The following is a 17,316-nucleotide window of genomic DNA, read 5'->3' on the forward strand; positions in this document are numbered from 1 at the left end:
TTGTTTCTGCTGATTCTGTGAACCAAGTGATACATCTCCTAACACAGAGGCACCGTCCGTGTGAGGTACAGTGTCACAGAGATCCTTCTGCCATTCCACCTCAGATTCACCTGGTAAAGCCCAGTTTTAGTACTGAAGCAGAAACTTCAGGAAAAAAAAAAAAAAAAAAAAAAAAGCTATGTTTTAGAGTACTACCACTTATTTATAACTCTGAATTGCCTCCTCCAGTTATCTCCAATAATCTTAACAACCAGAACCAATTGCCTAAGTAAAGGTACAGCTGCACACTGGTAATCTATTTACAAACATTACTAGGATCCTGCTGGAAACTTTTTGTGCTGACAGTCTGAATGATAATACCTTGTACTTGCAGGGTTTATCTCTGTTTCACATTTTCTGTGGACTTGCCTAATCAGTGTATTGAGGTATGTATTATGGAAGTACCCAACTCGCTGTTGCATTATTGTAATCCTTAGCCTGAACCCGTGTGCAAGAAGCCAAAAACCCTCAATTCCGAAATCACCTCCCACTTATCTTGTCTTCTGAGCATATTTGGGGGAATTTGGAAGGTAGAGGTGGTCTAATCTCAATATAATGTCTTTGAGGTCCTGTCATCAAAGCTGGAATGCCCACATTTGGCAAGCAGGTAATTCTCATGTTAGGGACAGATGTGTTCCTTGAGCACTGAAGCCTGAAAAATCTGACAAACCAAGCATTTATTTAATTCTGTCCTGAACAACAGAAATACATACCTCTGAATTCATATACTGTACGTGCCTAGCAACAAGATAAGCCTCTCCTAATAATGAAGCTTAGCAAGAGACAAAACAATGATTAAAATAAAATATAAAATGGAAATTAGGAAACCACTGACAGCAAAGTGTGGAGAAAGAGCTCAAAGATGCTATAATGCCGAAGGCTGGACAGTATCACCCTAAATAAGAGTCCACAGCAGAACACAAAGTTAGTTCAAAATCACTATAAAAAGATACCAAAATCCCGAAGGACATGCCCACAAAAGACAAATAGAAATTATAAAAATAGATAAATAGAACTAAAAAAGCAATTCGGTAAAGGCGTTCAGCATTTAGAAGGTGAGAGATCCCAGACGTGAGGTAGCCAGCGGTACCGCCAGCTCTGCCCGGGCATGGCCACCAGAGGGCAGGGAAGACAGAACGACGCCGAGAAGGTGGTCTGCGGAGCGCTTGTGATGCCAGCAGCCACTTAAAATAAAAAGAAAGCAGGCAAGCACAGTGGGGCCACGGGACCTACTAATCATCCCCAACTAGTCAAAAATCGGGGGAAGAGGAAAAGGAGAAGAGCGTACTTGGCTCAACTAAAAAGCAAACTTTCTAGCATGTCTATAAAATATCTGCTATAGTAATATCCAGACAGAGTACTATCTCATACACTGAATTTTTCTGTGAAGAGCGGCTATGGAAATGCTGAAAGCGCACCAGGAATAGTCACAATTTATTTATTTTTAAACATTTTTTTTTTATGGACACCATGATTTCATTAGAATTCACAAAATTACTGGAAAGAAGTACTTCTATACTACTACCTACATTTGGCTTAAAACCTTTGAAATGAACAGAAATGACTAACAGCAAGAGAATTCACAAGTCTTAAAAATAAACTCAGTCATATGCTTAAATATATGAAGAGAATTAAAATGGAAGTTAAGAGTATTACTACATTAAGAACATACTTTTTTCCTTTAGGAATACCGCAGTAGGCTCAAAAGCTACCTTTTGGTTTGTTTGTTTGTTTGTTTTTTTAATAAATGCCTTGATTTTATCTCCTTCTTGCTGTTTATCAAGTGTCAGTTATCCTACCTTAGCAGCCTTGGTAGCCTTAATTTTCAGCAGCATATCAACAAAAGCCACTCGCACTTTCTCAGAATTGTCATGAAGACTGTGTTTGACTACGGGAAGAAGCTGTTCCAGTAATGGGTGACTTAGTTTGTTGTCCAAAATTATTGGTAGGCACTGCAAGAAAAAAAGATTATGCTAAATAAATGAAAGAAAATAAAAAGTAGATTTGCAAAAAGATGTAGCTAAAAATTGTTGAACTGGACCATGACACTTCTAAGGTTATATTAAGCAGGGACAGACACAGTGCGTGCATATTTTTCCTGTAATATTCTTTAGTAAAAATTGCTATGGTTAATTTCATATTTCCAGTGAACTGTGTTCGGTGAACTCATTTCAGACGAAGCAGCTTCAGATCTACACTGATGCCACGGTCTTGCCTTCTACCTGAGGACACAGCGTCAAGTATTTTTTGCAGTAGCAATACCAGCTCCATGAAGTCCGCTGATTTCAGATGAAAAATACATTTTTTTTTTGCCAAATTATTTTTACATCAGCACTTTCTGCTTATCCAGTATAGACCCCCATGCAGTTGTAGTGGAGCAAGTGAGGATTAAATGAGATAGCTCCAAATTAAGGCTGAATTGACACATACACAAAAATTTTAAGTGAAAATATTACTTAGGGAGTTCATTTTTCTGTCCAAGCTATTAGTTCCAGATGCCAGAAAGATGTGGAAGAACTAATCCTAACATACTGAACAATTAATGAGAGGCCACCATTCCCAGAGAAACAGTATGTAGTTGTATTCACCCAAATCTCAGAAACACCCAGTGGGCTACAAAATCAGAACATCATTGTACATGTCTAGAGATGGGTTAAAACCATTGACATAGAAACATCCTGGAACCTGCCTGCATACATTTTCAAGTCTAAGCATAACTTCTAACAGCTAAAATAATTTAATTATCAGGTCCAAACAACGTACATAAGACTAGAAATGCAAAGTCGTTGAGAATCAAAGCCAAACAGTAACTATTTTAGAAGGTATTTATTCATCCCAAATGTGTGGCTTTTATAAAACATGTGCATGTATTAAGAACTTAATTGCATAAGTAATTTTTCTGAATAAGTAATTTCCTTAAGTGGCCTACAATAGAAACCTGTGCATTGATTAAAATATAAAAATGACAATCATGATTTTAAATTTAGAAAAAAAAACATTTACTTTAAAAACAGAACATCGAACATCAGCAGATGATGTATCACATGCCAGCTCTCCAGTTAGTTTTTTTAAAAGATCGGCAAGAATTGTTGGAGGAATCATCTCCCAGTATTTGGATGTTATCTGAGTAACTCCAAGTATCCCTGTAGAGCGGACAACTGGGTGAGGATCTTCTAAGAGACTCTAAAACAAATATAATAATAATAATAATAATAATAATGTGAGTATATGCATTATTGTGACTCTACTGCTGTTTGACATTTAACCTATCATAAACAAATAGCATTCCATTACCTTTTAATCATTATGCAAATCATCATACTATGAAAGAAATGTAATATTAACATTCCCTCAAGGTATTTTATTATGAAGCAAACTAGAAAATTTAAATTAGAAGCAAAATTAAGACAAATATTGGGCAATTTTTTTAATTGGACTTTTCAAATATTTTTAAAAAAAAGTTCACATTTAAGTCCTGCATCTGTGACTTAATTAAGAATATTTAGACTTCTATTTATATCTGAGGTTACACTGGCCACTGTTCTTATGCAACAATACAAAAACTTTGAAATCAATTCAATTATCTGATGTTTACATTTTTAAAGACCGTACTCGGGATTTCCCAAACACTTTCTTAATGAAAATACGATGCCCATTGTCACTCACCTACAGTGGTAAAGAGTTTTCTAGGTTATCTCCATTATACTTCATTTCAAAAGTATTTAGTAATACAGTACTAAACTTCATTGGATGCTTACATATTAAATGTAAAGCTCTCTTCACCAATACTACGTTAAATAAGGATCAAGATCCATTCAGTCAGGTTCTTAGTCTTTCAAAAGCATTTTTCATTCACAGATTAATGAATAACAATCCCAAATATTTCCTTTTCAGAGCTGAAAATAGTTCATGTCATTTGTTGTCAACATACTACAGAAATTTAATATATTAGTTTATTTTTGTATTTTCTGCATCATGTATTTCCCTATGAATACTATCCTGAAATTTAATAAATTTTGATTGCACCAACAGCTTATTTTTGAGTTAGTTTTGATGAAAGTTTCATTTTTAACATTTCAGTTTCCTTAAAACTTACAAAAAGCTCTTCAAACTGTTTCTGAATTTCATTGTCCATCTCTTCAGCTTTAAAACTGGGATCACGAACAGGAAAAGCGTCAACAAACAAAAATGCTGCATTCGATCGAACTTCTGAGTTTCTGGCCTGTTACAATGAAGGAAAAAAAAAAAAAAAAAAAGTATTTTTTCAGTAAGTACAGACTTGTTAATATCAAAGGGCATATCCTGTCAAATACTGTGCTCCAAATGCTTCTAGCAAGCTAGTATTTTTAATTAAGTAGATGGAAGAGATGAACTTTTAAATGTATGGAAGAACTTAGAGTAATATATGACTTTATTTTTTTTTTTACTTTACATTTCTGCCCATTTAGTAAACCCTCAGTTATTAGTACTATGAGCTTGCAAGGCATATCAACTTCAATGATCCTGAAGAGTCACAGTAAGAGCCCTTCTGCTCTCTGTAATGCTGAATAAATTAAAAGCAATTGGTTTTCTCTTGGTCACTTTTGAGCTCCTCTTCAGAATACAAGAATCTTGAATTCAAGCAGATTTAATTAATTAAATTGCCTGTCAAGAGACAGGTGATTTAATTGAAAAGCTTAAGCTTATTTCTTCAAGAAAACAGTATTTAGAAACTAAGTACCAGCGAGCCTGGAGAGTAACGTATCCAACGTAAACATATTCAGTTCTGCATCTATGCACATAAATAATAGGACCATGTTCTGAGCTCCAGGCAGCTCATCAAAAATCCAAGGCAAGCCTCATAACCCTCAGACATTTGACCATTTTTAATAGTTTTCAGGGTGTTACACTACATATTTCACTGGTTGTAGAACCCCAAATGTGAAGAAAAATTAACAATTCTATGTTGAGACACTCAGTCAGTAAAAAATAACTGGCTCTGGTGACTCTTTAAGGATAGAAAAAGAGAGCAGGCAATGAAACGAAGAAAAGATGAGATCCAAGGTATCTCAGGGAGAAACCTGTAATCTAACCATCAGACTACACTTTATTTATCAGACAGCAATGCAATGATAAGAGCTTCTGCTCACTTCTCCTGGAAGGAAGAATTTTTTTCAGATTTTTGGTCCAAGTTAAAAGAAATGCGTGCATGTGTATATATATATATATATAGCAAAGTAGGCTTAATTTTAACAGCAAGATAAGAAACAGTTCAGGGAACCACCTGACTATTCTAATTGCCCAATTTTCTTCTTCCCTTGTCACAAGAGACACGCAGATCAAAGGCAGGAAAAAGAAAAACAAGGATAACTACGTAGTATTTAGAACTAAATAAACTAATAGCAAATAAAACCAGAAAAAAAACACAAAGGAAATGAGCAGCAATTACTTCGTTTACAATTTATTTTGTGTTTCCCTTCTGGACTGATCCTCATGTGGTAGGTCAAATCTCTGGGTAGAACCAAAAAACTCCAAATTCTTTGAGTCAACAAAATTAATAGCAATTCTAAATGAAATACAATGAAAGCAAATAAAGCCCATATTTACATTCTTTATTTAGGGACTTCAGTTTTACTTTATTTATCATGGATAATACCAACGGTTTAAAAGTGAAAAGATTGTAATACTTAATTCAATCCCATAATGCTGTACAAAATCCTTTAACTTTGAGCTTGCCAGTATTGAAGAATTAACGCATAACAAGCCAATATGTAAATTCAGGGTGAAATAGCTCTTCCACACTAATATTTAATGTGAAAATTAATTCAAGTATGTTTTTGTGCAATAACCTAGACCTTGTCTACCATGGCCATTCCAGAAAGTTAATTTTCATAGACTAAGTGCATTACACTGAATTCCATTAAGCTCACTTTAATTCTGAACTGAGTACCCACATTTTAAATTCCTGCCTTTAATTAATTGGAATTTATCCCAAATGTATTTGCATACTGAAGCTTATAATAGAGTAAATGTCTTCACAGAGTTAGAACCTAGGACTTTAAATTCTTATCCTATTTTATCCCACACCAACTTTTCCATGCAGAGGAGCCTGCAGTTATTTAAATGACTAATGTTTCTTTACCTTTATACTTGTACTACTCTGAGGAACTTCCAGAAACTTTTTAAACAATATTTAAATTTTTTGTTCAGTTAATTTTCAGAGCTTTCTTTTAAGCTTCACCTGGTGCTACAGGTCCTGAAATTCACTTCCAATTATTGAAAACACCTGTTTTCCCCAGTAAAAGTTAGTTTAAAAGCGTGAGATAAGAAACCCAAAAAACTAACAACCAAAACACACTACTCTAAAGGAATCACTTCCTTTAACAGCTTGAATTCCTGGAGGAGTGGTTCTTGACTTTTTGAGCTTGGTAAGAAATAGCTTAATCACTACTTATCTCACAATAAATATCCCTATTTTTATACTTATATATTTTCTTATACTAATAACCAATCACTACACAACTGTCTCAGCTATGTTTGCATGAGACTTACTTTTCACAATAAAGACATGAAAAGATGAGGAAGTTACATAAAGGCTTATATTATAAAAACTTAAAGTTCATAAAGGCTTATAAAATATGCGTATGTAAAAGCCACAAAGGAAGCTTGTGAGATCTAAGTATTTGCAAAAAAAGCAATTTAAGAAGAAACAGAGAACTATGCATGACAAATAAGCATTCTCAGTTTAAAGATTTCAGAGATTAAATCAAGTAGTTTTAAAACAAACAATCCTGGAATCCTTTTTATTCTTACAGCTAAAGTATTTCTCCTATGTGCAAGAAGGAGGGGTAAAAAGGTCCTTTAAGCGTTCCCTTTCTGCCTTATAACCAGTGTTATAGAAAAAGATTTGTTCTTCATTATATTAAATTAGGGATTTGTACACTGGCTAAGAGAGGAGCATCAAACTGGTTATTTAAAATTAAACCGGCATTTCAAGCTTTGGAGCAGAATCCATACCAGTAAGGACAATTATAAGCTTCCCTTCTTAGTTCTGTATCTTAAAGTACTAGTGATTCTGAATGACAGCAACATTATCATAAAAATGCCAAATGATTCAGCAGTACTATATGAAAAATAAAATTTAACTATACAGAAGTCACACAGCAAGACAGTGGCATATACAAAAATCACCAAATTTTATGTTTAGTGACATATTTCCTTTCACTAATCAAACACGGTACTGAATTGTTTGGAATTCAGAATCTTTCCTTGCACCAAATCATTACACGATTCATACAATTGCTGCATTCATTTTTTTAACAATCCTCCTGGAAACTTTGCTAAGGCACATGGAAAATAAGGAAGTGATCAGTGACAGCCAACATGGCTTCACTAAGGGCAAATCAGGCCTCACAAATTTGGTGGCATTACAGTGTTAGTGGATATGGGAAAAGCAACAGATGTTATCTACCTGGATTTATGCAAAGCATTTGACACTGTCCCACATGACATCCTGGTCTGGAAATTGGAGACATGGATACAATGGATCGACTGCTCAGTGGATAAAGAACTGGCTGGATGGCCAACTCAAAGAGTTGGCTCAATGTCCAAGCGGAAGCCAGTGACAAGTGGTATTCCTCAGGGGTCAGCACTTGGACTGGTGCTGTTTAACATGTTTGTCAGTGACATGGACAGTGGGATTGAATGTACCCTCAGCAAGTTTGCCAATGATACCAAGCCACGTGGTGCAGTCAACACACTGGAGGGAGGGGATGCCATCCAGAGGGACCTGGACAGGCTGGAGAGGTGGGCCCATGACAACCTCATGAAGTTCAACCAGGCCAAGTGCAAGGTCCTGCACCTGGGTTGCGGCAATCCCATGCACAAATACAGGCTTGGTGGAGAATGGATTGAGCGCAGCCCTGAGGAGGATGACTTGGGGGTGTTGGTGGATGAGAAGCTCCACGTGAGCCAGCAATGCATGCTTCCAGCCTAGAAGGCCAACCATATCTGAGCTGCATCAAAAGAAGCACGGCCAGCAGGTTGAGGGAAGTGATTCTGCCCCTCTACTGCGCTCTGGTGAGACCCCACCTGGAGTACTCTGTCCAGCTTTGCTGTCCGCAGCACAAGAATGATGTGGAACTGTTAAAGCGGGTCCAGAAGAGGGCCACAAAGATAAGAGGGCTGAGCGCACCTCTCCTATGAGGACAGGAGGAGACAGTCAAGGTTATTCAGCCTGGAGAAGAGAAAGTTCCAGGGAGGCCTTATAGAGGCCTTCCGCTATCTGAAGGGGGCCTACAGGAAAGCTGGATAGCAACTTTCTACAAGGGCGTGTAGTGATAGAATGAGGGATAATGGCTTCAAACTGGAAGAGGGCAGGTTTAGATATCAGGAAGAAATTTTTCACTATGAGGGTGGTGAGACACTGGCACAGGTTGCCCAGGGAAGTTGTGGATGCCCCATCCCTGGAAGTGTTCAAGACCAGGTTGGATGGGGCTTTGAGCAACCTGGTCTAGTGGAAGGTGTCCCTGGCCATGGCAGGGAGCTTGGAACTAGATGATATTTTAGAACCCTTCCAACCTAAATCATTCTAGGATTCTATGAATCTTCCCTTTAACATTCTGAAATCTATGCTCACAACTGTTAAACTATTTTGCTGTACTAAAAGAAATTCTCCATGACCTATTTGATACGCCTCTTAACATTTAAGTTTAAAGTGCTTAACTACATGTGTAGAAGCTGTCAAGATAAAAATGAAACAAACAAACAAAAACACAAAAAACCCTAATGAACCAAACAAAAAGACACCCAAAAAACCTTCCTAAAATTCAGATTTGTTCTAGCAATGGAACCGTTAATGATGTGAAAAATTATTTAAATTTAAGGTTTGAACCACTTCCAGAATAACGAATTTCTACCACTGTCTTGCTGCAAATCAGTAATTAACCTTTTTTCCTCAGTCTGAACCTTTCTGTTACATTTCTCTAAACAAATCTATGCAGATTTAATAAGGCATGACAGAATATTCCTCCAAAGTACTCTAATCTTATATTTGAGTTAATCCTGGGCTTTGGAAAGCAAACTACTAGCCTCCTTTTACAGATACTAACTGTCTTAAGAATGGAATCCCATGTTTTACTAACCACTGTGAAATTATTTCTCAGAAACTAGTCAGGAATTTTGCTATGCTATCAAAAATCAATTAAAAACCCTATTCTTTTTATAGACAGAAATGTAGAAATTAAAGCAAGCCATGCTTTGTAGCTATTATTCTCTTGCACTGAGAACATAACATGTTTCATCCAGAGGGATCCTTGTTTATATTAATTCTAAAGGGATGGGATCCAACCCTTAATGTAAGGCCAAACAAGGTATTGGTCTAGCAGTGAATCTGTCCATCTTCCCACTTCTACCATAGGGTTCCACTGAAAACAAAGAGCTCTCAACTCTTTCCTGTAATTTATAAAATACATTTAAAACAACTTTTTAAGTTGTTTTTCAATACTTCTCTCATGGCTAGAGAAGATGCTATAAGACCTATCAGTAAATGAAATTTCAGTAAGTGTTTAACAATGACTGCAAAAAACGGAATGTGTATTCTCTCCCTGAAGGAATTTCATAACTTCAGACAAAATAAAAGCTGTTCACAAAGAAGGAAGCTTGGTTCATCTTAATCATAGTGTGTAACTGAGTAGGTAAACTGCAGTAGGTACCCTTTAGCCTGTACATGCAATCCACAGGAAGACATACACCCTTACCTTAAAAGTCAGAAGTCAGAAATTACATTCTGAGTGCTTGATTAAAAGCACATCCACAGCATAAATGTCTGTACATACAGTCAAACTAGCATAGTACTCTAATAAATTAATTGAACTGTATTCTAAGGCTGGTAATTAATCAGAAGGTGAGAAAAAAAAATCATCCTCTGAACATTTCTGGCTTTGATCAATAAAGCCCTGATCATTCCATAAAGATCTTGGAAAACAGAATACAAGGTTACACAAAATTCCCAAATGGAGAAGATGAGAATACCAAACGTAGTGCTAGTTCCTCTGTCTAGTGCAATCGTGGAAAGCACTGTGTGTAACTGTAAACAACATTGAACTATAGGGGTAAATTACATTAACAAATTAGAATATTGTTGTGCAAACTATGCCTAATTACAACTTGCAAAGTTACTCTGCTACAGCTGAGATGCTAAACACTCTGATTTCTTTCTTCCATAGCAATTTTATTTTAAAAGCAATTACTAAAAAGAGAACATGTGGGAAGGACTCAAAATTTAGTAGTTGGAGAAAGGCAGCCCTATTTTCTGAAAAGGATAATTACCTTCAGTGCTCTCCACAGGATAGGTTGATACAATCTATAGAGCATTTCTTCAACTCCTTGACGAACTTTACTTTGTTTATGAAAATAACTCAGCATCTGAGAAAAACAAACCAATCCCAAAAACCATATTTAGCAGTACTTTCTACATTCAAGTAGTGTGCAGTAGTTGTCTCGTTTCATCATTTATGTAAGACCAAAGAGTTTTCCATACTATGGAAAATTATAAAACTAGACATATTAATTGACCCTATATTTTATTAAAAAGTTAAAAAATCATTAAAAAAAGAAATAGATCTAATAAATATCCATTTTATAACTTTATAGATTCAATAGATCTATATAAATATCTACAACTGAGAAATAAAATCATGGCTAGAGAGGCAGTTTCATTTCAACCACTCATTTTTTGTTACAGTAAAACACTTTTTAAAGTAACTGGCAGAAATACTTTGAAACCATGTAATTATCAACTACAGATAAATAAGCCATTTTTTTTTAATAACAAAGGAATATTATTTGTTAACCAGGGTTATGCAAATACAAATCTAAAAACATAACACATTTTGTATGCATTGATGAAAAGCAAGTATCACCACTCCTTGTGGCTCAGAACTGCTCTTAGTTAGCTAAAGCCCCTTTTATTTTTGTATCCGAATTATGCAGACAAAAAAGGCAAGTAGAAGACAAGAGCAGAATATGAGAAAAGACATCATGTAATTCTTCCACCTGAAACACTGGACAGTTTGAAAAGAAGTTGACCCTCTAGTTGTCAATACTTCAGCTATTCACAGCTACAACTAGACAGGGAAGCCTGTGAATAGCATCTACAGAAAGAAACAATGCTATAGTGGAAGAATCTCTTTCCTTTGGTTTCAAAATATACTGAAGCAAAGACATGGTATAATTTATAAGAGACTATGTAGCTCTTATTATACATGAGAATGATGGATCTAACCCAAGATTAATGGCAAATCAGTACTGTTTTATAATAGATTTCATTAGAATGATGAGTACCAGATATTTGCAAAATGGACAAGGGTTTTATAATCAGAACTTTGAATTCAGAAGGGACAGTTCTACATGTTGCTTTCCCTCCCATACTCTTCCAATAAAGTAGCCCAAAAGGACCATTGATTCCAAAAGGACCATTTTAAATCAAATTCTTGCATACTGAAAAAGAAGGCATCATTCAAATTTATTCGGAGACTCACTCCCGTCACAATTAAAGGATAGATTCATTTACATCACTGTCCTGTTTCAATATCATAAGCTTCTGAGTCTGAAAAACATGAAACGCCCTGTCAAAAGCCTATTCCATTAATCGGAAACCAGAAAGGAATCCACTATAGATATGACAATCTCATTACATTTGATTAAAAACAAAAGCAAACCCAAAAAAACAAACCAACCAACCAAAAAGGATTGTATACTGGTATACCAAGCTATATATTGCACATACTTGACACTCTAGCTTCTATATATTTGAGGGAAAGCAAGGGACGTGGAAGGACATTGATCAAATACAAACGCCTTGTCTTGAAAAGCTTTGTGCGCTTCTCGTTCTGCTTCAAATGTTTTGCTCATGAATAAAAGCCACAGATCACGGCATCACGGAATCTTCAGAGTTGGAAGGGACTTCTAGAGATCATCTAGTCCAACTTCCCTGCTAAAGCAGGATTGCCCAGAGCACATTACTCAGCACTGCATCCAGGCGGGTCTTGAAAATCTCCAGGGAAGGGGACTCCACCACCTCCCTGGGCAGCCTGTGCCAGTGCTCTGTCACCCTCACCGTAAAGAAGTTTTTCCGTGTATTTGAACGGAACTTCCTGTGTTCTAACTTGTGCCCATTGCCCCTCGTCCTGTCACTGGGAACCACTGAAAAGAGCCTGGCTCCATCCTCCTTCAACCCACCCTTTAGATACTTGTATGCATTAATAAGGTCTCCCCTCAGCCTTCTCTTCTCCAGGCTAAAGAGTCCCAGCTCTCGCAGCCTTTCCTCATAAGGGAGATGCTCCAAGCCCTTAATCATCTTAGTTGCCCTTCGCTGGACTTGCTCCAGCAGTTCCCTGTCCCTCTTGAACTGGGGAGCCCCAAACTGGACACAGTATTCCAGTTGCGGCCTCACCAGTGCAGAGTAGAGGGGGAGAATGACCTCCCTCGGCCTACTGGCCGCACTCTTCCCTATGTAGCCCAGGATTCCATTGGCCTTTTTGGCAACAAGGGCACATTGCTGGGCCATGGATAATTTACTGTCTACCACAACCCCCAGATCCTTCTCCTCAGAGCTACTTCCCAGCAGGTCCACCCCTAACCTATACTGGTGCCTAGCATTCTTCCTCCCCAGGTGCAGGACCTTGCACTTGCTTTTGCTGAACCTCATTAGGTTCTTCTCTGCCCAGCTCTCCAGCCTGTCCAGGTCACGCTGGATGGCAGCACAGCCCTCTGGGGTGTCAGGCACCCCACCCAGTTTGGTATCATCAGCAAACTTGCTGAGGATACACTCTGTCCCCTCATCCAGGTCATTAATGAATATATGAAACAAAATTGGACCAAGCATTGACCCCTGGGGGACACCACTGGTTACAGGCCTCCAACTAGACTCTGTGCCGCTGATCACAACCCTCTGAGTTCTGCCCTGCAGCCAACTCTCAATCCACCTCACTGTCACCTCATCTAGCCCATAACATCCTCATTAGGAAGCTGAGGAAGTATGGGAGAGTGTCAAAAGCCTTGCTAAAGTCAAGGTAGATGACATCTACAACTCTCCCTTCATCCAGCCAATCAGTTATAGCATCATAGAAAGCTATCAGATTGGTCAAGCACGATTTACCCTTGGTAAATCCATGTTGACCACTTCCAATAACTTCCTGTTCCTCAACGTGTTTGGAGATGACATCCAGAATGAGTCGCTCCATTACCTTCCCAGGGACAGAGGTGAGACTAACCGGTCTGTAGTTCCCTGGGTCCCCCTTCTTTTGAAGATCGGGTAGACAACTAAAATCTGTAACTGAATCAAGGCTTGTCCCTATAAACATATATGCAAAGCCCTCATACATAGCAAAAAGAAAGAACAAGTTTAGTTTCAGAACCATCTACTAAATTTGCCTCAAGGAGCTTATGACTTTTCATCCCTGCGATTGGCTATGGAAAGGTCAATTCTGTAGGTAAAGAAAAACTTAGACAACAGACAGCAAAAACTGTTACTGGTACTCTGGAAAAATCCACTTATATTTCTACTTTTGAGCAGCACCAAAGACAGACCTGGTGCAAAACAACAGGCAGGTTCCTCCTAAATTTTGTTTTAATATCATTTCTCAGAATATGCTATTTTTTAAGTAAGTACTTGCAATGAGTTGGCCCCAAGCACCACACAGCCGTTCCCTCACTCCCCTCCCGGTAGGGTAGGGGAAAGAACCAGAAAAGTAAAGCAAGAAAACTCATGGGTTGAGACAAAGGGTTAAAAATAAGTGAAGGGAAGAGGACAAAAAAAAAAAACCCCAAAAGTGATGGAAATGCAATCACTCCCACCTCCCACAAGTAGACCAATGCCCAGCTAGTCTCCAAGCAATGGCTACCTCCCCAAAATTAACTTTCCCTCAGTTTTTATTGCTGAGCATGATGTTATATGGCATGTAATATCCCTTTGGTCAGTTTGGGTCAGCTGTCTCAGCCGTGCTCCCTCCCAGCTTCTTGCTCATCCCCAGCCTACTTGCTAGGGAAACAGAGTGGGGAAGAGAAAGCCTCAACACCATGCAAGCACTGCTCAGCGACAGCCAGAACATTGACATGTTATCAATAGTTTTAGTCAGCAAATCCAAAACATGGCACCATATGGACTTGTGTGAAGAAAAGTAATTTCATTCCAGCCAGACCTAGTATGAAATGGAAATTTTCCACCTTATAGTAACTGATCTGATTTTGATGCTACTAGTTCATGTCATGCTTTACAGGAACTTACCTCTCTAACTTTACAATGAACAGAAGAACTTCTGGGAAGATGAATTCCATGATGCATGAAATCTTGAATGCAGTTATGTTCAAGTATCTACAGTAAAAAGACATACATGCTACTGTTAAGACAGAATAAAACAATAATAAGAACTGTAGGCTGTGTAGCAACTTATATTTTTCTCTAACACAAACAACTGAAAATAGTCTTTGATATTAATTGTTGCTGGGCTTTTGCTTGGCCCAAATTTTTCCGTGCCAGGGGCCTCTGTCTGCTTAAACCGATTTTCAAAATTTCAGAATATACAATTAATCCAATTCTCAGAACCAAGTTTGAAATTCAAAAGCACCTCCACACGGTAAATAAGAATTATTTGGTATGTGAAATTTGGCTGTAGCATTGTTGCAATGCTGTAATTATGCTTTTGATCAGCTCCATGGAAATCCACAAAAACTAGATAAATATTTAAGCTATCCAATAAACAGACTTGCACATACTGCATAAAAGCTTCAATAACTCAGATAACTAGTGTGTTTATGAAAAAAAATTGTGTATATGCATAGTTCTGTGAACCCATATTCCAGCAGCAGAATTGAAGGTGTTTAAATGCAACCAAGCTGGTCACAGCGGGCAAACATTCAAAGCATAACATGCTGTTATTCGCTGACAATGCTGAAGAGGCCCTTTGTGTAGGGAAATAATTCCTTAAGGCTTGCTTAGGAATCTTTCTGAGTTGAAAAGTCATGTATCTTCTCCACTTTGAAATTCAAAACTAGCCAAATGAAATTGCAAGCATAGTATTACCTCTAAGAATTCTCCTGACACCTTCTTCCAGGCCCTGAAGTAAACTTCTGAAATGTATCCCATCAATGATCTGTATTAACATACGGGAAACACTTTCAAGCAAGCATCCCAACCATATATATCTACAATTCATAAAGGTAACAACATGAAATTTTTGATTCTGTGCATCGATGTTATTTTTAGAAGAAGAAATTATCTTGAAAGTCTTCACTGATAATTACGGAAAAATAAAGTTAATTGTTAATTAACAAACCAAAGCACTATTAAAAGACACAGGAAATATCTCTTATGGTGGGAAACTCAAAACATTAGCACAGATATTTTATCATTCATCTCAAAACAAAGGCCTTAAATTCTTTATAAAGACGTACAAGTATAGATTATTCTATCTGAAAGCATCAGAAAGCCTCTGATTTTAATACTTGATTTATACTCTGAATACTTGAATATTCTGATTTAATTTTAACTTCTGTAATATTTCACTAAATAATCAAAGGGAAAAAAAGAAGAAAAAAAAAATTCCACATTTTTCATCCATCAGTCACGTCTGTCAGGCTACAATCCTGCAAGTCACTTCTTATTACAATGTCTCTATATAGAATTTTACCTAATTAAATTAGAGGTTGCTCACAGGAAAAAATAAAAACACCTTACAGAAGCAGAAATGGACCTGCAATTCTCACACAAACACTGCAAGTAATGCAGCACAGTTTATATGGAAGTCATTTGCTTAAGCTAATGCTAAACAAGCATTTTAGTACACTTATAATTGTACAAATAGGCATGTGCAGAACAACTATTAAATGAAGTTGGGAAAACAATACGGTAGTTGTATTCAGCAGATGTGAAGGTCTCTGGATTTTGATATATTTTATCAATATACTAGGCATTTTAGAGTGAGAGGCAAACAAGATTTTAGCCAAGCTTTTAACAATCATTAAGAAATCTAACTGTGATGCATACCTTGGAAAGAATTGTAATTGGTTTTTAACAGTTCCATGTATCATTTTAATGAAGTTCACATTCCAGCTGAATAAAAAGCTCAAGAATCTTCTTCCCTGTTGGGAGGGGAAAAGAGGAAAAAAAAAAAAAAAAAAGGAAATTCAAACCCTAGAGGAATACCCTATTCAAGAGTGACCTCAAAAAACAGTAAATATAGAGCTTAAAGATCAAAAGAAATGACACCTTTAATTTTAAAAAGCAAAGACAAGATTTTTGCAGAAAAAAAATTTTAAACAGAATTCAAGCATTACTGTTATTTATACTGTAGAGAAAACTCAAAAGAACATGTGCATTACATATCTGCCTGCATTTTTTTCAATGTCCATTCTGTTTTGGTGTGACTTCAAGTACTATTCCATAACAATAAGGGACTGGGCAACTCAAGACCCTCATCAAGGCCACATCATCAGAGCTCTGTCAAGTGCAATGTCATTCCAGGATGACACTGTAATGACGGTGAAGGTACAAATAAAATAGCATGACAACTGCCAGCATTGGATACAGAAACATTTTTTTAACAAAGCCACAGAGAACAGCTGGGCCCCTGAGGAAAAGAAATGTCCTGATCAGCAAGGACAATTCCTTTCCTATTGCCTCATGGAAGGTAATATTGCAAACCTCCTGGAGCTGCTTTAATTCATGAAAACAGAAAAACCAACACTATTCCATTTTCTTCCTGAATTAGTTTTCTTCCATTTTAGCAAGTTAGAAACGATGATGACAAATTTGATAAGCAACAGAATTTTTGCAAGAAAAGGCAGTGGAAGGCTGTGGATGGAGAAAATAAGCCCTGGCTCTTCTGGAAACAGCAAGATCTGCCCATAGAATTAGAGCCTTACGCAGTACCTGTACAGCCAGCCTTACTCTGGCTTATCTTACAGGTGAAGTGAAGCCATCCAGCTTGTAAGGTGTTGAAAAGTGATCATACAACTGTCTGACTCACCCTTATGTAAGGGTCCTTTACACCTGTCAGCTTTCTAGTAAAAAATAAATCAGGAAAATTAATAAGGAGATGCAATGCGCAAGACCACATAGGCCCAAGTTCTAAAGGTGCACTGAACAATTAGCAGAGGTTCAAAGGCACTTCCATTGAAAGGTGGACCATCACTTATGTTCAGACCTACAACAAAATAGAGAAAATAAGGCTGATAATGCCAGACATACTTTGAGCTGGAATATCAGAGAGTAGGGGAAGAGAGAAGGAAACACATAGG

General features: G+C 37.2%; 1 protein-coding gene across 1 annotated transcript in view; it reads right to left on the bottom strand.

The window, feature by feature from the left end:
- NCAPG2 (non-SMC condensin II complex subunit G2) overlaps positions 1 to 17,316 on the bottom strand; it is a gene marked incomplete at both ends in the record, with an annotated part of 50,117 nt that overhangs the window by 22,162 nt on the left and 10,639 nt on the right. The window contains 7 exons of the mRNA XM_082479766.1: positions 1,839 to 1,991; positions 3,043 to 3,222; positions 4,136 to 4,261; positions 10,348 to 10,443; positions 14,306 to 14,392; positions 15,101 to 15,170; positions 16,064 to 16,158. Coding sequence (XP_082335892.1) covers positions 1,839 to 1,991; positions 3,043 to 3,222; positions 4,136 to 4,261; positions 10,348 to 10,443; positions 14,306 to 14,392; positions 15,101 to 15,170; positions 16,064 to 16,158 — 807 coding nt within the window. The remainder of the gene's footprint in view (positions 1 to 1,838; positions 1,992 to 3,042; positions 3,223 to 4,135; positions 4,262 to 10,347; positions 10,444 to 14,305; positions 14,393 to 15,100; positions 15,171 to 16,063; positions 16,159 to 17,316) is intronic.

The sequence above is a fragment of the Vanellus vanellus genome, assembly GCF_965231255.1.
Source record: "Vanellus vanellus genome assembly, chromosome: 2".
Taxonomy (NCBI): Eukaryota; Metazoa; Chordata; class Aves; order Charadriiformes; family Charadriidae; genus Vanellus; species Vanellus vanellus.